At 39.4% G+C, this 25,114-nt stretch overlaps 1 protein-coding gene and 1 long non-coding RNA gene across 5 annotated transcripts in view; one reads left to right on the forward strand and one right to left on the reverse strand.

Annotated features, from left to right (window-relative positions):
• Nucleotides 1-20,072, reverse strand: LOC118502082. Its single transcript, XR_004904758.1, has 3 exons — nucleotides 19,987-20,072; nucleotides 11,785-11,791; nucleotides 1-12 (listed from the first exon to the last, which is right to left on the reverse strand). It is a non-coding gene; the product is annotated as an uncharacterized LOC118502082 (long non-coding RNA).
• The window catches only part of SPATA5L1 (spermatogenesis associated 5 like 1), a 17,646-nt gene continuing 7,895 nt past the window's right edge, over nucleotides 15,364-25,114 (forward strand). For 2 of the 4 annotated variants that reach the window (XR_004904754.1, XR_004904755.1), the window contains exons 1-3: nucleotides 15,556-16,650; nucleotides 17,479-17,664; nucleotides 22,447-22,605. Coding sequence is in view for 2 of the 4 variants with exons in the window: in XM_028507956.2 (XP_028363757.1) it covers nucleotides 15,556-16,650; nucleotides 17,479-17,664; nucleotides 22,447-22,605 (1,440 nt within the window). In the remaining 2 variants the exon portion in view is untranslated. Of the gene's footprint in view, nucleotides 16,651-17,478; nucleotides 17,665-22,446; nucleotides 22,606-25,114 lie in introns of all 4 variants that reach the window. The other 2 variants (XM_028507956.2, XM_028507957.2) reach the window with 2 other exon arrangements.

A 25,114-nucleotide genomic window follows, 5' to 3' on the forward strand; every position in this document is an offset into this window, starting at 1 on the left:
GGGAGAATGCTTCTTTAAGTAGATTGCATAGGACTCTGAGTTTTAAAAAGCCCTTTATATTTAAAAATGAAAAATAATCTCAGAGTTAAGTAATTGAGAGGAAATTTCTCTTTCAGAGTAGATAAATAAGTAATGAATACAATTCACCGTTGACGAATAAAACAATGGGCTTGTAAGAGACATTATCACCAATATTCCTATCTTTTGGAGGAGACTTGCTTAGAATTTAGTAGATAACATAATAAATCTATTGTTTTGGAAAAGGTAAAGTTATCATTTTAATATAAATAAACCCATATGGAAAAACTCAGTTTATGGAAAAGCTAAAGTATGTGTGTATGTGTTGGGATGATCTATCACATGGCCCCAGCCTTAATGGTGCTCAGTCACTATTGGCTGAATTTAATTTATTTTAAAGTTACTCCCACTCTACTTACCAATAATAGCTACTGTTTACTGAGTGCTTACCATGTGCCAGGTAAGAGCTACATATATGTTATCTCATTGACTCATCTATGAGGAAGTATTCTTATACTAATTTCATGTAGATGAAGAAACTGAGCCCAGAGTTAAATAGCTGCCAAGTAGCTGACAGAGCCAAATCCAAACCCAGGCCTGTCTGCCATTAATGTCTGTACCCCTTGAGTTTCTCACAAATTCTCAGGGAAATGTCTATTGCATAAGCCAAGGCATATACATAGTCCAACTACTTCTAGTATTAGATACCCTCCTGTCAGTTTCACATTGTGTCACATGCTCCCCTTATTCTTCAGAATATCTGTGAGCATTTCTTCCAGGAGCTATTTATCAGATACCATATTTTTCAGACCATAAGAGGCACCTAGGTTTTAGAGGAGGAAAATATGAAAAAAATTTGAAGCAAAAAATATGGTAAAATGTTTAATAACATAATATTTCACCAATGTAAATGTAAACAGAACTCAACAGCAGCATTAACAACCATTATTCCTCCCAAATTTGGGGCAGGGGGTATGTCTTATAGTCTGAAAAATATGGTAATTGCTGTTAGGATAACCCTGCACCTATATGATTATGTGGCAATGAGTCTTTGACAAATTAAACTTCTGTAGGTCAGGCATAGATGAATGCTGAAGGTAAAGACCAGAACATAGTATGAGGCCACTAAACAAGTGCAGGAATGGCTTAAACACTTCCAGAACTCTACAGAGGCAAGAGAAGGTATTTTAACATAGCTATTGCCCATGCACTACAGTCAGAGAAGGGAGAACATCAGGAAGGGGCAGGATGCTCCAAAGAATCTATTCCGTTGGGGTGGCTCTGGAAATAGGCCAAATATTCATTCCCACTTAAGCCCAACCTTAACACTTTTAGCAGGAGCTAAAATAGCTCCATTTATCCTGCTGAAAAAGTTGTGCCTCACATAAGCTGGCACTTCCATTTGCTAACCCAACAGCCACTAGCACTGGTAGTGCTGACCATGCAGGGGTGGACCACGTCAGTCAGCGCCCAAGAGAGAGGAAGGCATATCAGAGAATTCCAGAAATGATACAGATGTTAGTGAATCACCATCATGTTACCTAATGTCAGTGCCACAAACATTTCTTTGCCCATGAACAAGTCCTGGTTTTGCGGGAAATGTCCTTTGGATGCCTTAGTGGTGTGAGGGCGTCTCTCACTGGACCCTCTTCCGTGTCTCAGTCTTTCAGCCCAAATTCCTCTTCCAGTATTTTGTCAATCCTCTTCTTCAATCTGACCCCCTATTTTCATATCTGGCCTAGATGCTCAAAAAATGCTGTGAAATAAGAAATGATTGAATAACCAACAACTAGAGAATGGTTAAGGAAATTACAACACATTCAGCATTTGGCTCTTAAGTGAAGAAATACATTTTCTTAATGAGCATTTCTTACCTGAATGAATGCATTTACGATTTAGAATAAGTAAACTTCATTGTAGGATAAAACACACAGCCACTAATAAGAATGTTTACAAAAGGTTTTACTAACCTAGGACAATTCTTATGTCATGCTATTAAGAGAAAGAGAGAAAAAGGAACAGAATATGAAATGGTACATATATAGCAGTCTTTCAACTATGTTGAATATCTAGCATATGAACTCCTGGTAAGAAATTCACTAAAATTTTAACAGTGACCCACTTGGATAAAGATATAATGGGTATTCTTTATATTTTTCTTTCTGCTTTTCTGCAACTTGGATAGTTTTCTCTATGAACCATTATTACATTTACAATCAGAAAAAGAAACATAAATGCCATTTTTTTAGGAGGCAAAGGCTTGGTTCTGTGTATATCTACAAAGAACTCTCTTATTGTCACTGATATTTTCCCTCATAGCTCTGCCCCAGAAAACTGTAGACACTGTTCTGGGAGAAAACTTCCCACAGCCACCTGGCTCCTCTCACTTCCACACACATGATTATCTGGCAGGATGGGAAGATTAGTGTGGGAATGCACTTCTGTCTTCTGTTTGCCTTGCACTTTGCCCAGCTCTTTCAAGTCTGTGCTTGCTATTTGACTTCCGCCTGTCCCACTTGTTGCTGGTGAGGAATTTTCCAGAATTATCGCTCCCAGAAAAAAGTACCTCTCTAGATGGTCCCTGGGGAACAGAGAAGTAACATCTGCCTGTTTTCTGTACCTGTCTCCTAGTATTCCTTTTTGGCTTAGGCAACCCTCCAGGAGAAAGCACTCATCCTTGTCCCGTTCCATGGTCATTTAAGTGGTAGCCCACTGCCACTACCAGTCATGTTCTCCTCACTGAAGAAAGGTCTGCCCAAATAGAATTATTCAGAATTTGCAAGCTTAGGGTCAAAGGTGGAGACAATTTTGAACTTTTGCTTAGGAATCCTAAATTTCTGTTTGTATCATGCTCTTCAGGATTTAAAAGCAAAACTGTATATTAAGACTGAAGATTGCAAGGCCTAAGCCACAAATATTCAGTTGTAAGATGGAAATGGAATGGTCAGAGAAGCATGGATTTTTTAAATGAAGGCTTGGTTTAGAAATGACATAATATGACAAACCAACACATGACCTTTTCTAGGAATGTTGTTCATGTGACTGTAATTAAGTCTCCTCAGGATTTCATGCATATCAACACCCCCAAGAGAGTGAATCTGCAAAATGAGATACTTGTGCTTTCGTGGCCCAGCTCTGCAACAACCACATTTCTGACTCAGCAGCTAGTTCACAGATGGGAACATCCAGTAACTCCACATTTTCACATATGGCCAATTAGAATAAATGTTTACTACATAGGGTTGATTCCTCACTGACTCCATTTAGATCAAATAGTAATATTTTATGATCTTCCTAGTTTCTTAGGTACAAAGCCTTCCCTAGCTTCTACAGGCAGAGTGAAGCAATTCCTCCCCGTGCACCTGCACACTCTGTTAATACCTCTTTCATCATACTTATCACCTGGTTGTAACAGCTTGTTTACAGATCTGTCTCTTTCACCAGACCGAGACGTCTGGGGGCAAGCACTTGCACCTAGCATATCGATTGCTGTTTAATAAATGTTTGTGGAATTAATTACCTGATCAAAATGTTAATGTCTTCTCCTCAGAATTGATACCATACTTTAAAACAATGTTTAAAATATTTGAGAAGGGAACATTTATAGAACTTTATAGAACTGGGAGGGACCTCATTTTGTAGATGGGATAACTATGGTTCAGAAAGGCCAAATGACTCATTCATCCAAATTCATCACACATTGCTGGGATCACTTCTCAGTGCCATTCTGTTTTCAAGAGTTAAATGAGCATTAGGAAAATGGGCTTGGATTTTACACTCTGGGAATTCAAATATGTAAACCTTTAACTTCCAGGTTTAGTGAAATGGTGCTATAAGTCTGAAGAAGAGAGTTATGTGCAGATATTGGGTTGGCCAAATTTTTTTTTTTTTTGTAACTGGCTCTAATAGTGCTTAGTTCAGTCCTTAACTTCATTCAATACAATTTTGTTAGATTGTATTGTCACAGGTTTCATGTCAGGGTGCATTTTAAAAAACTTATCAAAATTGGTGAATTTTTATGTAGCCATTTTAATATTGAAGATGGAGGAAAATACACAACATTTTTGGCATATTATAGCTTCTTATTTCAAGAAAGGTAAAAATGCAAGTGAAACACAAAAAAAGATTTGTGCACTGTATGGAGAAGGTGCTGTGACTGATCGAATGTGTCACAAGGGGTTTGCGAAGTTTTTGTGCTGGAAATTTCTTGCTGGATGATGGTCCACATTTGGGTAGACCAGTTGAAGTTGATAGTGATCAAATAGAGAAACTAATTGAGAATAATCAGCATTATACTATGCAGGAGGTAGCTGACATACTCAAAATATTCAAATCAATAAAAGTTATTTGGTGAAAATGAAAAATGTGTCTTTTATGGAGAAAACCATATAACTTTTTGGCCAATCCAATACTATAGGTAGGCATTTCACACAAGCCCACCCTCCAAACTCTTGGAATCTATGTGTCAAGAGCAATCTTATTTTAATATATTAAAACTATTTTCATGAGTTTGTGGGGAGTTTTCATTTTATTTTCCATTACAGGTTGTAGATTTACAGGAAAGTTACAAAGATAAACAGAGTTCCTGTACATCTGTCACCCAATTTCAGTTTGCTACAACATTATCATCTTATATTACCATGGCACATTTGTCAAAAGTAAATTATTACTATCAACTAAACTTCAGACTTTGTCCATATTTCACTAGTTTTTCCAAAAATATTCTTCTTCCAGTCCAGGATCCCACATTACATTTAGTTGTCATGTCTTTGGTCTCCTCTGGGCTGGGACAATTTCTTAGTCTTCGATTTTCATCACCAAAACAGTTTTGAGGAATACTCATTGGGTATTTTGCAGATTGTCCCTCAAAGTGGGTTACTCTTATGTTTTCCTTGTGATTGGTTATGAGTGTTATGGGAAAGAATGCCATAAATATGAATGTTCTTCTCATCACATTATGTCAGGAGGTGACATCCCACTGTGTCACAGGTGATATTAATTTAACCCTGATCATTTGTCGAAAGTGGTATTTACCAGGTTTCTCCACTGTAAAGTTAGTATTTCCCTTCTCATTCTCTGGTGTCCTCCCCTCCCCTCCCCTCCCCTCCCCTCCCCTCCCCTCCCCTCTCCTCCCCTCCCCTCCCCTCCCCTCCCCTCCCCTCCCCTCCTTTCCTCTCCTCTCCTCTCCTCTCTTCTCCTCTCTTGTCTTTTCGTTTTTGAAGTGAGTCACTAAGACCAGTCTGGAAGGGAAGAGAGGTTTATCTTCATATATTATTGAAATCCTTTTTTAAGGGGGATTTATTTCTTTTGTTCCCTTTATTTATAAAATAAATTTTAGTTCAATAGATAATAGCAATTTCTTGAATTTATGGGAAGTTAAACTAAAATTATAATTGTATAAGACTGTAACTTTTGGCATATGATGTTGGAATGTGGGTTTAAGAAATAAACACCTTTCTGGGGACACTACCATAGTTGGTTGAGACATTTCATGCCAATAAATTTTCAGATAACTGAAGTTCATTACCTTAATCACTAAAAGTTTTTAAAGGGAATTTTGAGTTTTTTTAAAAATATTTATTTATTTTTAAAGAGAGGGAAAACGGGGGAGAAAGAGAAGGAGAGAAACATCAAGGTGTGGTTGGTTGCCTCTTGCCCATCCCCAAAAGGGGACCTGGCCCGCAACCCAGGCATGTGCTCTGATTAGGAATCAAACCAGCGACCCTTTGGTTCGAAGGCCAGCACTCAATCCACTGAGCCACAGCAGCCAGGGCTAAAAGTTTTTTAATATATAAATTTATCCCATTCTTATGGCTGCATTTTTAAGATCTATTATATGCTTTTACCTTCTTGAACAGAATATGCTGAACACAATTTAACCTTTTTACAAAAATTGATCATTATACTGAAATTCACAGCGATGATGATGGTCGAGCTCGATGACCTCTAAAGTTTCTTCCAATCCAAGTTTAATAACTGTCAGCAAAATTAATGAAACTGTCCCCAGATGACGAAAGCCTTCTTGTTTTCCACCTATGGTTTTTGCCTTGGGGTAGGGGTACTGTGGTCTCAGCCTTACTCTATACCGGAGAGAAGCAATAAGGCGTTCACACAAAAGCATCCAGGACAGAACATACAGGTCACTTGGGGAGGCTGTTACAAGGCAGATTCTGATTCATGCCTGAGATTCTACATTTCTAACAGCCTCCCAGGTGATGCCAATGCTGCTGGTCTATAGTTCACATTCTTTAAGTAGCAAGAACTCAGGGAACCACACACACCAAACTTTATAGTCCTGTTGTTTGCAGGACTTTCTGAGACCAGAGAGTTCCTGGGACAGGGCAGAGGTTTTCTCTCATGCTGCAAAGAGCTTTGAATAGCTACGGATCATTCACAAAGTACAGCCAAAGCTTAGAAAAATGAGGAGCTACATGACAAAAATAAATAGCTGATTTTTCTAATATAAGCCAAAGGAAGGAAAGGGAATTTTCTTCTTTAAGAGAACTACCCTTGAGGCAAACATTTCATAAACTCTCTGGTTCTTTTGATGTTGAAAAGAAGTATCCAGACCACATCAAAGACAATAAGCTAGTTTTATGTAAAGATCAGTTTTGTGGAGAGAAGGTCCATTTCTAAAACATGAGGCTTCTTATCCATTCTAAACTTACACTTAAGGATTTTAGGACAGCACTAACATACATTTTATGTACACGTTATTGCTTCTACTACTATTTTCTCACAAACAGAATGTGAGTTGGTTTGCCTTTTTAGATCAAAGCCACAGCAACCAAACTCTTAGTTGCTTTCTGATTAAGCTAATATGGTAGAAGGAATCTACTTATTTAAATATACGATGAAATTGTGATTCCTGAATGAAATGAATGTCTTTATTAGGGTAATTAATAGAGTTTCTTGACTGTGAGAAGCCTTTCACATCATTGTAGGCATTATACAGCCTGTTGGAGATAGTGCTAGGGCTTAGTGACTAGGGCTAGTCAGAAATGCAGTACTGAGGAAAGTATATTGTGCACGCTGTTCAGAAATGCAGTACCGAGGAAAGTATACTGTGTGTGCTGGTCTGGAGATGGAGTTCTAGTCCCTGCTTGATCGGTTGGTAACCATCTGGATAGCATTTATACTGAACAAGTCACTTAACCTCTCCAGACCTAACTATACAAACTACTTAATCGCAAGGCTTCTTCAAGTCCTAGTTTTTCACCACCCCATTCCGATATCTCAGAAAGATATTTTGTATGCATTTCAAGGCACTGCTTATTTTAAATGCCATTGAGAAAGCTGATTCTGCCAACCTTGTGCCTAATCCATGAGCAAGTAGCAGCTTGAATGTTATATGAAGTATTCACCAGGAAAAATAGCTGAGATTTTGACCTCATTTCTTGGATAGATTTGCTTTGTAAGCTAGCTAGTGGTTTAATTAATATTATGCAGAGTTATTGCTAAATTCTCCTTTCCACCAGATAATGACTAAAATTCAAGGTTTGTAACACAAATTATTAATAGTTGGTAAGATTCTAAATTTATCATAAATGGGTAACAAATATTATATTAAAGTTGACTTTAAAAGGTAGAAAAAATACTGCTGCCTGAAAGATCTGAACTTGGTAAACGTGTGTGGAGGACAGTGGCAGACACCCAGGCAGAGAGAGAGGCCACACCAGCATGGCAGTGAAGAGCGTGGTCTGTGGAGCTGTACCCCTGGGGTGAGCCTGACCTGTCACTTACTAGCTGTGTGTCCTTGAGAAGTTACTTAACCCCTCTGTATGAAACTCACAGAGTTATGATGATTAAATGAATATATCTAGAGCTCTTAAAACAATACTCACTACAAATTAGCTACTGTTATTATTATAACTAGGAACTGAAATGGAGAAAAGAGGAACTAATGAGGACAGGAAGGCAAGCTCAGTCACATTAAGAAATTTAAAAAATGTCGAGAACTAGTTCAGAAATGGGGAAGATAGTACTTTGCACGTCTGCTTCCTACATCGAATATTCCCTGTAGTGCATGTCTACAGCACTCTTGTATGAAAACTCTCCATGCTGTGTGTGTGTGTATTTCGTATTTTACAGTGACTTCAGATATGTTATCTCATTTGATTATCAGCAATCTAGGGAGGTAAAAAATCTCTTATGCAACCTAGCAAATACTGCTGACTCCCACAGAATGTGGGTAAGGCAGGCAACGAATGGACCCTGAGAGCAATGAAGCACAGCACAGCAGGGCACCGCAGGCCATCATTTCTGTCTGGACTCTGAAAGTGTTGCTGGGCTTTCTATATGTCATCAGAGATGTAACGTGGGGCTATTTCATTTCCCAGGATGACCTCATCATACATCTCCTGAAAGCATTGTGTTTGATCTTGCATTATACATGGGATTTTCATACCCATGGTATGTAATCCTTATTTTTCCCTAAAAAATTTGAGCAAAAAGTGCACATTATACATGGCAAAATACCGTAGTTATACTGCAAGGCAATATTCTGTAGAATGCTACCACAAAAATGTTTCCAATAGAATTAGGAGGCCGGTAGAAAATGGCTATATCATTATGACAGAACATAATCTTTAGCTGAGTAATAGGAAACATGTTTCAGAGAAGTTATTGGCTGATTAAAATAATAATTGTCCTCGACCACTTACTATGTGCCTGGAAGTATGTCAAATGTTATATGTGAATGTAATCATCATGATATTGGAGTACAGCAAACAGTAGGTGCTCAATAAATATTTGTTGAGTAAATGAATCTATGAAGTAGGAGTTATTTTTTTTTGCCATTTTTACCAAAGATGAAAATTAGACTTAGAATTTTAAGTTTTGCCTCAAGTCACATAATTATTAAGTAACTAGTAAACATAGTTTGTAAACCCAAACTTGATTATAGCACAGCATATAGTGTAGTGGTTCAGAGTGAGGACTTTGGAGCCAGCCAGACCACCTGGTCTTGCATCCTAGCTCTGCCTCTTACTAGCTGTGTGCCCTTGGAGAAGTTAGTTAACCTTTCTGTGCCTCAAATCCTTCATCTGTAAATTAGAAATAATAATTTAAACCTCCCCAGTTATGGCAGATTAAATGAGACCATACAGTTAAAACACTTGGAACCATGCCTGACACAGGATAGCTATTAATGTTCAGTAGAGCCTTATATTACACACCAATAGAGCATCCTACTTTTCAAAAGAAGTTAATAAATTATTTCATCCTTACAAGGCAGGCAATAATAATTATTATTAATATAATGGTATGTCACTTAATCCTTACAAGAATACATTTTATAGATTATAAGAATCAGGCTTAGAAAGGTTAAATGATTGCTTAAAGATTGCACAGCAGGACAGTAGTAACTAGGCTCTGTTGGGAGAAAGTAAAATGAAAGATTAAAGGTGACTAACACACAGTGTCGGCTTTTAAAATCAGGAGGAAGTGGAGGGAAGACAGGAAAACAACTCATTCAAGGCAGAATGAAGCCTTATGCTAAAAGAGATTACATGCTGAGAAGAGCCAGAGGAAGAATCAATGAATTATTTTTGCACATGGTATGATTGCCTAGAATCCGTCCCAATGGCACCAAAGCAGGTCAGGCACTGTTTCATGGTAATGAAGCATATTGAGTTTACTTGAAGTCAGAAAAGTTTGAAGGTCTGGGAGTATCAGAAAAACATGGAAAAAGTTGCCAAAAAAGAAAAAGCTGAAAAATGCCAAGGCATTCAGGGCTACTCCCTCACATTTTTGGATGTGGGAGGGAAATGGTGACCTTCATTTCAACAGACAAATGAAGTATTTAGTACCAAGGATATTGTGAACAATGTGATTATTCTAAAGAAAGTTCCCAATCTACTTGAGAGGATTCAGAATGTGTATCTTCCTCCCTTTATCTTCAGTTTAGCTACTTTGGAACCCAGTGGGTCAATTTTTTCTGGTGTCAATCCTCCCACTTTGAAATCAAAGGATTATGAGCTCTTTCCCTGCTCTCTCAGGGCTCACACTCCTTCTGCAAGAAGACCTTGGCAATCAGTTAGAAGTAGTGGTGCAGCAAAGATATCTCCATCTCCTCTGATTGTGGTGCCTTAAAAAATAAGATTTCATTCCATTCTCGAAAGGGGTGTAGCAAAGGACTAGAAGAGACTTTGATGAAGTAACTACTAGTAAATTACTCTCTATAAACCATTTTCTAATGGTGTCTTCCCATTTCCATAGACTGGCCTTGTTTCTGCCTCCGTCACCAAGACCAGATGTCATATAATATTAGGTTACTCCTAGACAAGTTTGAGAGTGTGAAAGTTCTAGGATTTGTTATGATAAACAAGGATTCTCAGATCTAGTATATCTCAAATATAATACTCCAACCAGCTTTTTGAGATTCAAGTTCATTCTCCTAAATTCAAACCAAATCTCTAGCAATGGAGAGAACTGGCACATTTAATTATTAAGCACTTAGTATTTTGTTCAATGTTAGAGTGGAGAGCAAAAGTTACAAAATACTAGAAAAGAGGGGTACAAATTCCTGAATCACTTAAAGAGCCTAGTGGAGAGATAGTACAAAGTCACGTTAAATAATTGCCTAACAACAGAAACAGAATGCAACTAGATGTATAAATGTATTGATAGCACTATATGCTGGACTTCTTTCTGGCTGTTTCCTAGATAAAATCTTACATAATACTGTGTCCTCTCTTAGACAAGTTTGAGTGTTTGAAAAATTTAGGATTTATTAGGACAGATACAACCGGTCAAAGTACAGCAGTTTCCTGGCTGGATTAATATAGTGGTAATGTTAGGAGAGACTGGAGGGATAGAATTTAGTTAGGAGGCTGCTGCAGTAATTTAATAAAAGTGATAAGGATTTCTATTGTTAGTAGGAAGAGAAAAAGGAAGATGAATGTCTAGATAAGTCAGTCAATAGCCCATGTGTTTCTCGTTGCATGTTATATTCAACATTAAGATACCATATTTAAATATCAGCAATGATTATGGTGACAATCCTAAATTTTAACAGACTTCTATAGTGATTGATTTAACTGCACTTTTAAAATGTCAAAAGAGGGAGAGATGAATAACAGAAGTTTGCAGGAAGAGTGGCCTCTGTCAGGAGCAGGGACATTCTCCATGAAGATCACTGTTGAGGTCTGGCTACCTGAGTCTGCCCTGAGTAGCACGTGGTGTGCCCGGGCAGAACAAGATCTAACTCACATAACAGGCATCACCAGATTCTGTCCCTTAATTTCAATCCAACAAATATTTATTGAGCACAACTATAATCCAGCACACTGCTAGACTTCTGTAAAGTAAACCATAGATACATATTTTTAAAGTTAGTTTCCATCCTTAAACTATCTAGGCAGAGTTAACAAAATATCCATCTTGTTTTACATATGTAAAACAATTAGAAAAAATTAGAATATAAGTGCCAAAGGTATGGTGAAGACAAAATTGGCCTTCTTTTAATTTCTTAAACTTGTTCCACCCTTTCCCTCTGACTGGTACTCTGCCATGCCCCTCTCTGCCCTCATTCTTCTGCTTGGCTCCTTCTCAAACTTCAGGTCTGAGCTTAAATGTCACTTCCCGAGAGGCCTTCCCTGCTTCCCTGTGTAAAGTTGCCCTTTTCTGTTTATCTTTCTTCATAGCAATTTTCATCATCTTAAATTATCTGGCTTATTCACTTATTGAGTCCTTTAATGTCTGACTTCCTCACTAGACCATAACTTCATGAAGTCAAGAATGACATTTTTTAAAACCACCAAATACTCAGCCTCTGGTGTAGTAAGTAGCACAGAGTAGATATTCAATAAATATTTGCTTAATAATCACATGACTATTATTACTTTCACTAGTTGAACAGTTTGAACCAATATCATGTGGGTTAATTATCTTAAAGATTCACTTTCTAAAAATGTGATGAAGCAAGTAGTTTCTCAAAAATCTGCAAGAACAGACTGTCAGAATGGCATTCTGTTAAGTATAGTCAGCTGATCATTTATAGTTCAGCAAAGATTTCTGACGGCTCTAACTGTGCCCCTCCTTCCTATTACTCTGTATCTTGTAAAGTATAATTCCAGCCTTGATATATGAGAAAAAGTAAAACTGGAAAAATATAAAAAACCGTTTTAACAAGGTCCTATTTTAGGAGATTTTCTTATTTACTGTAAAATAAAATAAGAAAGTCTTTGTCATATTAGGTCTGTGGCAATAAATCACTTGACATATCTGCATGAACACATTGAGATAGAGCATTGGTAAATCATTCCTTTTCAAGTATTAAATGAACCTCTATACTTATCTATTACAACTCAATCATTGCTACTGTTCAAATATGTTAGGGTGGAATGTAACATGAAAGTGGAGGCATAAGAATTATTAGCATTCATGGATCCATAGATGTCTCATGCTACTAGCTTAATAATTTTCTTCAGGTTTTTCACAATTATGGTATATTGCACATCCTGAAATATAACATTTAATATGTAATATTGATGCTGAAGGGACACAAATAATGTATAATTATTATTCTAAAAGAGTTAATTCCAACTATTTCTTTTGAATTTTAGACTTATTGCTAATTAAGAATGTTTATAGTTAATCTTATACTAGATAGATTGTAACCTTGAATGTAGCAAGCAAAATCAAGACAAACTATTAAATGCATCTCTTTAGGAAAATCTTATAAAAGATTTGTGAGGCTATTTGACACAGTTAAAAGCATAATTATTTCTAGACTATAGCAAGATAATTCAGTTTGTTTGGATGTCAGTGTACCACTACATTTTGAATTGGGGGAGAATCTCATTTTGCTATTTAATATAGCAACTGAACTTTGAAAGTGCATTATGCATGGGCTGAGACATGTAGAAATTAATGTGAAAATAAGTAACTGGGTATAAATCTTAGAAAAAAGAAATCTAGTAGAAGCCACAGCTGAAAACTCTTCAAATGGGAAAGTCCTGTAGCCTTCTGGCTTATACAGTTCAGGACTCCCTCTAGTGGTTCAGCCTTTTGGTGCTTTAATTGGTACTCCTCAGGTCACTGAATCACCAACTTTTGGGTTATATTTTTTAAAAAATTAAAAAAGAACCACACAACTCCTATTATAATGGTTTTCCACAAGGAGAAGACTATATTAGTGGATGGTATAATAAATGTGGATATTAAGATAGTGTTGCAATGGTCTGACCTAAAGGGACACAGTAGACTTCACTAACTGAAAAAGCCACTTCCAGTTCTGCTGAGAGTGTGTGAATGAGCCGAAGGCCCCAGAACAGGATTCTTGGTTGCTCTAAGGTGAGAACTGGGCCTTTTAGGGAAAGGCTGAAGTGACTATTTCATGGGTATATGTACCCAACAAGGTCAGATAATTCTAGTTTGACCTTGTATAAAGTCAATCTTTCAGACAACCCACAGCAACATGTAGTTTCTTCCACATCATATCCCTAATATCACAGCCTTTACATTTGTTTAAACCAAATGCAGAAAACTCTAAGTTTGATTTACATAACTTTATTTGCTCCCTTGTGTTAGTTTTGGTTATGCTTTTGCCTTATCTTATAAAATGTCTCCTACCTCTTCCATGTGACCATACGAAAAATATGAGGAGGACTTTTATGTTTACTCCATCAAACTTTAACTTCCTGGCCAGTTCTGCACTGTAGATATACATAAATATACCAACTCCTTTATAAGACAGTCCTATACATATTTAAGACCATTATGTCTGCATTGTCTTCTTTCCCTTTTTTAGAATGCTCAAAGCTTCTTGGAACCAGAGTAAAAAAAGAACTGTGAGAGACAGGCATCGTTACAGAGTAATTTGGTGGGCACTTTAGTCACACCTTCAGGGGTCTGTAAAAACATTGGCTTTTATTTCAGAAAATACAAAACTGTTCTCAAAAAGTCTGAGTTTGGAGGACAGAAGCCAGTCAGATTAAGATAAAAAAGAAAATAGGATGAAAGGGGTGGTTTAGCCATTTCAGGTCCTCTTCTGAGTATGCTGTTTTCTGATTCCTTTTAAGTTGTTCCAGCACTGGGGCTAGAAACCTACAAGAGATCAGATAATTGACTGTGGAATCCAGAAATCAGTCACAGTGTTTGCCCTGAGGTTTGGGTAGAGTGAGGCCAGGAAGTTGCATTGGTTTTAAGATCTCAGACCAGACAGTACTTTCCATTCAGAAGATATTGCAGTAGAGTCTGCAGTTGATGACACTTGACCTTGAACACCTGTTTGAACTGCCTGGGTCCATTAATGTGGGGATTTTTCCAATAACTACATACAGTACTGTAAATGTATTTTCTCTTTCTTATTATTTCTTTAATAACATTTTTCTTCAGCTTACTTTATTTTAAGAAAATAGTATATAATACATACAACATACAAAATATGTGTTAACCTAGCAATCATGTTATTGGTAAGGCCAACAGTAGGCCATTAGTACAATTTGGGCAAGTCAGAAGTTATACAGACTTTTGATGGGGGGGGGGTGCCTTTAACTCTAGTGTTGTTCAAGGGTCAACTATTTGCATAAGTAGCGAAAAACCAACTCTCCAGTGACTTAAGCACTCTATCTGCAATCTCAATTTTGAAATTTCATAAATTGGGGTTGCAGTGAATGTGGGAAAAGCAAAGGTAGAAGGATGTGGGTAGGATAAAAACAAGGCACTTTTAAAAATTTTGAATATCCGTAGTTCTTTCTGGTTCATAGAATTTAAAAAGAGAGGAAATGTATTTCAGCTAATAAAAGATTAATTCTCTGTGGCTAGAGATGAGAAAAGATGGAAAGAGAATAGCAGGAAGTTTAATGTAGACAGGCATCGCCTCTAATACAGGATTCGGTACTGCTGTCCCCTAAATAAACAACAATCACTCATCACGTGAACAGAAGTGGTTATGATGGTGTACCACAAATACGTCAGATGGCCAGTTTTACTTCTTTCCCCTCTTCAAGGGGTTTAAAATGCTCCACTGTGCTATGCTCCCTTGCTATGCTGGCGCTTTTCTATACAAAGGTTGGAACCCAGGTTGTCGAAAGCGCCAAGGCTGTTTCTCAGCTACTCCCAAGTTCCCTGAGGCATTAACACTAAAGCACTCCAAAATACTGTGCCCACGGGAACTGTGGAGGCTTCCCCACAAAACGGAGGTCTCCAGGCTGACATTCCAAATGAGCACGTGGTGACGCTCGAGTCCGAGAGCCAGGGAAAGAGGATGCTATGCCAGTGGCTCTCCAAACCACCGAGTCGTTAGACCTAGTTGAGTTAGCTTTATGCCCTCCCAGACGCCCATAACGAACGCTTCGGCCGCAAATCTCTGGAATCCGGCAGTGTTTTTCTTCAAACCCGACACCACAACAGACTATACTCTAGGGCTCAAACCTTTCCGATTGGCCCTTTTGGCCTCCACTACGAGGCCAGTGACATTTTCCCTGGTGCATGCGCGTCACTTGCTTCCGGCCGGGGCGCTCGGTGTACCGGCCTTTGCCGCCCGGGTGGAACTCCTATCCGGCTTTGCTCGCCTAGGTTCCTCCTTGTGCAATGGCTCGGGACTCAGGTCCGCTTCCTGAAGGACCTCTCTTAAGACTCCTACCTTTAGACTCTAGAGACCGGGACACCCAGCGCTGTCGCCTGGGCCCGGCAGCCTTCCGTGTCTTGGGTGCGCACTTGGGCTCAGCGGTGAAGATATCGCTGCCTGACGGCGGCTCCTGCCTTTGCACTGCTTGGCCGCGGCGAGACGGAGCGGACGGGTTTGTGCAATTGGATCCGAAGTGCGCGAGCCCCGGGTGGGCAGTCGGGGCGCCGGGGTTCCAAGGGAGTCTCAGCCTGAGCCACCTCCGCCTGGTGCCCTGCCCGCCCCTTCGGCGCCTCACTGTGTGGCCGGAGTTGCGGGAGCAGGCGGGCGCGCCTGGTGCTCCAAATCCAGCCGCGGTCCTGGAGGCAGCACAGGAGCTTTTGCGGAACCGGCCGGTCTCCCAGGGACACGTGGTGGCCGCCAGCCCCGGCGTCCCCGGCCCGGTGGCCGCCCTGCACATCGTCAGCGGGGTGCCTAGTCCGGATCCTGCTGGGCTGGTCACTCCTCACACCCTCATCGGCCTCAGCTGCAAGCCTCCGTCCGTAGCGCAGTCGCAGCCCGAGGTGCCTTTGGGGGGCCTTTCGGAGGCGGCCGACTCGCTGCGAGAGCTCCTCAGTCTGCCGCTCCGCTACCCTCGCGCCTTGGCCACGTTGGGGCTAGCAGTGCCCCGTGGGGTGCTCCTGGTGGGTCCCCCCGGAGTGGGCAAGACCCAGCTAGTGCGGGCGGTGGTCCGGGAGACGGGCGCGGAGTTGCTGGCAGTGAGCGCCCCTGCGCTGCAGGGCGCCCGGCCGGGGGAGACCGAGGAGAACGTGCGGCGGGTCTTCCAACGCGCCCAGGAGCTGGCCAGCCGCAGGCCCACTCTTCTCTTCCTGGACGAGGTAGACGCTCTGTGTCCGCGGCGGGGCGGCCCACACCAAGCCCCGGAGAGCCGCGTGGTGGCCCAGGTGTTGACGCTGCTAGACGGCATCAGCGGGGACCGCGAGGTGGTGGTGGTGGGATCCACCAACCGTCCGGACGCTCTGGACTCAGCGCTGCGCAGACCCGGGAGATTTGACCGAGAGGTAAATAGGCCAGGCTAGTTAGCCCATTACTCTGGAACCTCTTCCCCTTCGGGCCCCGGCTGGCTTCGGCGAGGTGTTTGTCACTTAGGTTTGGAAATCGGTGAGGCTGGAATGGGGCTCTTTGTCATGCGAAGGGCACGTTCGTTCATTGTATATGAGCTGTGTGCCAGGACTTTTTTTCCCCTCAAATTGATCCGAGAAGCAAGGTGGCCATTGGGATTAGTTTTATTGGGCAGGTCCTGAAAAAGAGTACTGTCATCAGTAAAGCTAATTTTTTAGGGAAAGTAGGTCTGCTACAAGTGCATTAAACCCTAATGAATTTGGAATGAGAATGTAAAGTAAAAGGAATGCCTCGAGATATAAATGTGTTAAAAGGATGAAGACAGGGAAGAACTAAATCAGAGCAGACATAGTTTGAATGGTGTTTAGTCAAAGTGATGTTTGAACTTTGTGGTAAGATTCTAAAGGGACAGATGATATTTGCACACTTTTAGCTTACTCTGCTCTGAACTTGAGTGGATTTCTTCCTCACACCATCTAGTCCCACTTTCTCAAATCACCTCGGTAAGGACTAGAACCTGGCTCTTAGAATTTGGTATAGTCTCAAAAATAACAAAAACTTCTTAAATGACCTATGTAATATTCATCGTGCAACTTTATAGCCAGTGTTATGCTTCTGGAAAATGAGGATTTTCATGTGTTCAGAATCTAAGGAATGCTTGAGTACACAGTAATAGTTCCTAATTTGCTCACCAAATTATTGTACATGTTTATGAGGATAAAAATATTTTAAACTGTAAACTTTAATTTTTTTTGCTTTGCATGTAGGTTGTCATTGGGACTCCCACACTTAAACAAAGAAAGGAGATTCTGCAGGTGATTACCTCAAAGATGCCCATCTCTCCTCAAGTCAACTTGAGCCTCCTTGCGGAAATGACAGTCGGCTATGTTGGTGCAGACCTGATAGCACTCTGTAGGGAGGCCGCCATGCTCGCTCTGCTTCATGGTGAGAAGGTAGGAAACATGCCAAAAACTTGTGTGCTAAGTTTTTATTAAGGTAACAGATTAATTTGGGGGATTAAAAAAGTGGTAAGTACATTTTCTTGCAACTTTTGATACTTTGATACATTCCATATCTGTTTCTTACGTTTGAGAATATACTGCAGCTACGATGCCCCTTTAGTCTTGAAAACTTGAGTGTGTATTCCCTAAAAACAAGGACTTTAACCACAGCACACTTATCAAGATGAGGAAATTAACACGGACATGATACTTTAGACCTTACCCAAATCTCACCATTTGTTCCACTGATTTCCTTTAGACCAAAAATTTAAAAAGGAAAAGTGAAAATACCATTTTAAATCCAGGATTACACACTGCATTTAGTTGTTATGATTTCTTAATCTTCTTAGATTTAGAACCATTCTTCAGTCTTTTATGGCTTTAATGTTTTGAGAGTACAGGTCAGTTATTCTGTAAAATATTCCTCACTTTGGTGTGACTAATGTTTCCTTATAATTTGGTTCAGGTTTTACATTTTGGACAGACTATTACAGAATGATCCTGTGTTCTTCTCATTGCATCTGTTAGGTAGCAAATGATATCTCTTTGTCCCACGAACTCTGATTTCTTGGATAAGGTGGTATCTCCAAGATTTTTCCATTGTCATACTATTTCCCTTTGTTATTAGTAAGTATCTTGTAGGGAAAATGACCTTTTCTAACTCAGGAAAAGATTGGGCACCTGGAATTTTACTTAAATTTGACTTTGACAGTTAGATCTTTAATTTGTGAGTACCTTTCTTAAAAGTATTTAAAATATTAGCTTAAATATAATAGTTTTCAACAATATAGATGGGAAAATCTGTTCTCTTTGTATGTAATAAGTAATCTTGAATTCCTAAACCCCTTTAGAAAAAAATTATTTTCAAGATGCTGAGGACTGGGGACAAAGTTCTAATCTCTGTTGTAGTGGGCTTATAATTTGTAAAACTCAATTTTGAATTTGTTTAATCTATAAAAGGATGACTTATCCTAAAATGTTAAAACCTCTTTACCTAGATAATTTGTATCCTTCCTCAGTTCACGTATTTTTACTCTTACATTGACGTTGGGGAAGGAATTACATAAATTTAAGTCCTCATCTTCTGGGTTTAGAACCCAAACTTCTTGAAGATATAATGACAGGTCCCTGTGTACAGTTGTGAGGACATATGCCTTTTGAGGGGATGAAGAAAGTACCAAGAGATGGGAAATGGGATTTACATTAGGATTCCCTCTGCTTTGAAGTTCCAGGTTTGACCTTAAGCACCTTGGCTTAGGTGGACCAGCCAGCTGCTGTCATCCTAGGGCGGAGCCCAGTGCTACTTGAGGAGGGGCCTGCCCAGGAATAGTTACCACAGGTGATGGCTGAGTTCTTAAACAACCAGGGGAAGTGGAAGAAAGAAAGGCATAAAGGAAGAAGGGACAGAGGCATCTGGAGAGGTACTGGCTCCATCTTTTTCTTCTTTCCTCCTCCAAGCAGCTGAGGGCCTCCTACTGCCTCTGTGTGTGCCAGGGCAGACAAGGGACACATTCAAGTTTGTTCAGCATTTTGTGAAGAATTCCTGTTAAAGGATGAGAATTAACATAAACACAAGTATGCACGGAGGGAAAAGAATTTTATGTGCCTGAGGGGTGTCAAGTGAAATAATGTGCCCTTATGGGAATTTTATGTGCCCTTATGGGAGTCAAGTGAAATAATGTACGTATAAGTGATCTGGAAATATTGATGGGATTTTCAAATATTAGTAGGAGTTACCTAAAGATTAATTAGTCAGGTATCTAGTATCTGATACTGCCAGCCAGTTAAAAAAAAAAGTTGTTTAAAAGGTTATTTAACAGTGTTCTTTATAAGGAATAATCAACAAGATAAAAAATTATCAAGAAAGTAAAAATTGCCTGAAATCTCCCCCAGAGATTATAATTATTAACATTTTTTGGAATGCTGTTCAGAATTGCTTTATATATACATAGTCACTTAACATCATCTTATGTAAATGGGATAAAATAGTTGGTTATTAAAAATGAAAATTTTTGGACAAGTAAATGTTTAGAATTTGATATGAGGGTATATATTTAAATGTGATACAGATATTATAAATAAAAATGAGTTTTTTAACTTGAACATAAACTCTGCTTCACTAGAATGATGAAGGGAATTGCTAGAAGATTCTCCAGAATATACTCTTAGAGTGAAGGCAGCCTTTCTTAGCATACCATAAAACCTAATAGCCAAAAAAGGAAATGGTTTACTAATTTGGCCATTTTGGAATGGCAAAACGATAAGCAAAGATACGGGATAGCCCATGACAGAAATACCAATTACCTTGATATAGAAACAACTCTCATGTACCAATATGAAAAGACAAGTAATCCAAGAGAAAATGGGTGATAAGGCATGAACAGGTAGTTGACAGTAACAGGATTACAAATGGTCAATAAACATGAAACATTCTCTTTAAAGATTACACTTGCGGGTTTTTCTAACTTTCTATTTTGAGATAATTAAAACTGTAGGGAGAGTTGCAAGATAGGGAACTCCTGCTAAATCCTTAATCTAAATTCACCAGCTTTTAACATTTTGCATAATTAGCTTTATATTGGATTGGCCAAAAAGTCTGTGTAGTTTTTTCCATAAATTAAACGACACATTTTTCATTTTCACCAGTAACTTTATTGACTGTCTACTGAGTGGTACAATATTGGTTGTTCTCAGCTAATATGTCATTGATTGCTGTCAACTTCAGCTGACTACCTGACCATGGAGCATCACCCAGTGAGAAATCTATAGCACAGAACTTCACAAACCACTTTTGACACATTTGATCATTCACAGTACATTCTCTGTACACTGCACAAATCTTTTTTTTTTTTGGAATTTCAGTTGCATTTTTCTTTGTTGAAATAATAAACCATAATATGCCAAAAATGTTGGATATTTTCTTCCGGCATCAATATTAAAATAGCTATATAAAAATTCACCAATTTTGATAAGTTTTTTTAAATGCATGCTGATATGACAGCTGTGACAATACAGTCTAACAAAATTGTTTCAAATGAAGTTAAAGACAACTAAGTGCTGTTATAGCCATCTTATGAAAAAACCAATGAACTTTGACCAATCCAATATTTTCTCTCTGTATATATGCATGTATGTATAAACATTTTTCTGAAACATTTGAGGATGGGCTGCATACATCATAACCCATTATCCTTTAGTGTTTTAATGTCTGTTTCCTAACAACAAAGATACTCATACATGACCACAGTATGGTTACGTGTATTCATTATATTCAGGAAATTTAATATCGATACAAAATGTTATCAGATCTATAGTCCATATTTTAGTTTTGGTAATAATTTCAATTTTTTTTAGCATTTTTTTCTTTGAGTACAGAATCTAGTTCAGTATAATATGTTATACTTAGTTTTTATTTTTAATCTTGAACACTTTCATAGCCTTTTGTGTGTGTGTGTGTGTGTGAGAGAGAGAGAGACTTGAGATTGACATTTTTTAAGGATGCAGGTCAGTGATTTTACAGAATGCCTCTCAGGTTGGGTTTGTCTAATGTTTCTTCATAAATTTAGGTTATGCGTGCCTGTGGGAATACTGCATAAGCGCTGTGTGTCCTTCTTAGGGTATTACATTTGGAGGCACAAGATGCCCCTAAGTGGTGACTGATGTGATCAACCAGTCAAGGTTTTGTCCAGTTTCTCCACCATATAGCTGTTGTCTTTCCACTTGCAACTAATAAATCTATGCGGAGACCTTCTGAGGTGATGCAAACATCCTTCTCGTCAAACTTTCCCTCCCCTAGATTAGAATCCATTAATGAATGATTCTTGCTCAGAAAAGCCTTTATTATGATGGTTCCAAAGAAGGTCTTTTTCTAATTCCTTTACTCCCTCGATCTCACTCTTGATTGAAGAAATTCAATTAACACAATAGTGAGTCCTATTTCCTCTGTCACATGGGAGAAATTTAAGAGTTTGGTGATGCCCAATGTCAGAGAGGTGTGGGGAGAACAGCACCTTTTTGTTTATTGGTGCAGCTTTGAGGACAGTTTGGTAATAGCTGTCGCAACTGTAAATGTACATGTTCTTAAGCTCTGCAGTTCTGCTTTGAGGAAATGACATAGAATACTTGACACGTAGCCCTGACTGGTGTGGCTCAGTGGGTTGGGCATCCTCCCACAAACGGAAAAGTCACCAGTTCAATTCCCAGTCAGGGCACATGCCAGGGTTGTGGGCCAGGTCCCTGGTTGGGGGCATGTGCGAGCCAACCCATCAATGTATCTCTCACACATCTGATGTTTTTCTGCTTCTCTTTCACCCTCTCTTCCGCATTCTCTAAAAATAAATAAACACAATCTTCTTTTTTAAAGTACTTGACATATAAAAGTGAGGCAGAAAAAAAGGAATGAGATAGTGCTGTATTAGTTGACATGTAAAGGTTTCTAAGATATGTGAAAAAAGTACAAATTAATATGTATGGTATGTTCCCATTTGTGTTATCTGTTTGCAAGGATATATGCATGCATATGATTTTCAAGCATACTGGGAGAACTCAGTATGACAGGGGAGACTGCTGACATCCTCTGGGGATGAATGTTGCGGGGGCAATTTTTTGTACCATATGTGTAAATTTTATAATGATAAAATAGGTTTACAAATTTAAAGAGGATAGAAAAAGTAATTATGCAAAAAAGTCTCACCTCATTTTTGGTTTGATTTTGTTTTGGGTGTATTTCTTCAGAACCAGGACAATCCAACGATTGATGAAACAGACTTCCTTGAAGCTTTTAAAAAGATTCAGCCTTCGTCATTTCGAAGTGTCATTGGGCTGATGGACATCAAACCTGTTGGCTGGGAGCAGATTGGTGGCCTTGAAGATGTGAAACTGAAGTTAAAACAGGTGAGACAGAGGCCGCTTAAGCCAGCAGAATATTGCAGTTTAAGTGTAATTAGTGTGTTTATGGTGTAAGCAGGCAGTGCTGACACCTCTCTTCCTGCCATCACTGATTTGATCCCAACGTTTAAATCCGGTGATCACTTCTCAGTCTTTATTTAATTGGACTTCTGTAGGCATCAAATAGTAGTTTTCACACTTTCCTACCTTATTCTCTTTTTGTTTGTTTTATGCTTTGAAGAGTTCATAATCTAGAGCAGGGGTCAGCAGCCTTTATCTGTAAAGGGCCAGACAGTAAATATTTCAGGCTTTGTGGGCCATATAGTCTCAAGTGCAACCACTCAGCTGCCGTGATAGCACGAAAACAGCCACAGACAGAACGTTGTAATGGGTGCCTGTGTTCCGTTGAAACTTTCTTTATGGACCCTGAAGCCATGTAATTTTCACATCATGAAATATTTTTTTCCCAAGCATTTAAAAATATAAAAATGATTCTTAGTTCACAGGCTGTACTAATACATAGGTGGTGGGCCTTACTTTGGCCTGGGACTGGTAAAAGCACAACATTATAATAAACAGTGAGCATGGCCTGGACGGCTACTTGTGCTGGTTCCTACAGTGGATGTTGAGGGACGCAGCTCTCAGCTGCGCTTGCCTGCATTGCAGTCTTAGAAATTGATTTGTCAACTTACCTTCCTGTGATCCTGTCATAAGGATCTAGGTTTCTCTAACCACACACACAAAAGACTGATCAGTAAGTATCTATTATAATTATTCATCTTCACTGGGAGCTACAGCTACAGTGAACCCCCTGGCATTGCTGTGTCCATAGTTAAGCATTTATGATATGCCCTGATTTTCTGCATGCATTGTTTCATTTAATCTTCACAAAATATGAGAGATTAGCCACACCTTCCTGTTGGAAACTCTTAAGCTTTGAGATGTTAAGCTTTCCTGCCTTTCTGAACACTCCTCTCCCATACCTTACATGTTAGTGTTCCAAGCTCCTGGGAGTCTTCTTTTTGCATTCTGTGAATGAGTCCATGATTTTGATGTCCAAGACTTCAATTGTCCTCTGAAAACTTAACTCAGAATCTTTGTATTCTGCATAGGTACTTCTTTTGATTATCAGAACTACCTAGCTGCTGACCTACTGGATAACTTCCTGGGATCTCAAACTCAGCTTGTTCCAAGTTCAGCTAATCAACTCCACCTCCTCACCTGGATTCCCTGCCTCAGTGCATACAGCCAGCCACCCCACCCCCAAGAGTCAGAAACCTGTCTTCTAAACGTGTAGGGTCATAGCGTGTATGCACGTAACTTCCCCTCTGGATTTAGAACTTAGTCCCTGCGTAAAACACAATTACATTTTATGTTTAAATCCATCCCTTGTACACCTCCACTGCCCCTGACACATCCGGCCTTATTATTTTGTAGTCTAAGTCATTACAACAGAATTTTAACTGGTCTCCCTGCCTCTAGTTTCATTTCCTTCTAGTCCATTGTGTGTATTGCTTCCTCAATGTTGCCTAAAACTCTTAAGGCCTGTTGTGACGTGACTCCTCCTTCCATTTCAACTCCGTTGCTTTTTGGTTCCCCCACCCTCCTTCTGTTCCTGCTTACTGTTGGCGGGTGCATTGGGTGTCTCTCTGTACGTAGTGTTTCTTCTCCATGGAATGTCCCTTCTCTCACCTGGTTGTTAGTGTACAAGCCTGTCTCTCAACTAAAATATGAATTGCCTAGGTACAGAGGTCTTGTCTTATCCCTTTTTTGTAGAGAAGCAATATAACAGAAGTTAAAAGCTTCTGCTCTTGATCTACACTGCCTGCAGTCAGTCTCAGTTCTGCCACCTCACTAGCAGTAAGCCCTGGGCAGTTACTTAACTTTTCTAAGCCTGAGTGTCAGCATCTGTAAAATGATAATGATAAAAGTATCTACCTAAGAGGTAGTGAAGATTTGTTTAACTATCTAGTTAACATCGAGTGGCTGCTTTGTGAAGGTGTCATTCTAGGTGCTGGGGATTTAGAGGTAAAGTCGACTTATGTTCTAGCAGAAGGAGAATTGAACAAACCCAGCATGGAAAAAATAATCATTTCAGGTAGTGCACGAATGAGTGCTCCAAAAGTAAAAGCTGGGCAGTAGCATAGAGTAACTAGGAGAAGGAGGGTCGGCTTTAATTAGGTTAGGGAGGATGTCTTGGAGGAAATGACATTTGAACTGAGGCCTGAATGATGAGGGGTAGCCGCACAAAGATCTTGAGGGAGTGTTCAGGCAGAGAGAGAACAGCAGCTAAAGGACCAGAGATAGGAACGGTCTGGGGTGTTTGGGCAATAGGTTATGGAAGGCCTTGTAAGCAGTGTGAGTGAGGAGTTTGGATTTGGGGTTAATTCTAATTCTGATGGCAAGTCATGGAAGGATTTTAGGAAGGAAGTAATGTGACCTGACTTAGGTTACAAGATCACTGGCTGCTCTGGAGAATAGATTACATTTCCAGCTCAAAATGGGTACCTGAGAA

The sequence above is a fragment of the Phyllostomus discolor genome, chromosome 1 (genome assembly GCF_004126475.2).
Source record: "Phyllostomus discolor isolate MPI-MPIP mPhyDis1 chromosome 1, mPhyDis1.pri.v3, whole genome shotgun sequence".
NCBI lineage: Eukaryota > Metazoa > Chordata > Mammalia > Chiroptera > Phyllostomidae > Phyllostomus > Phyllostomus discolor.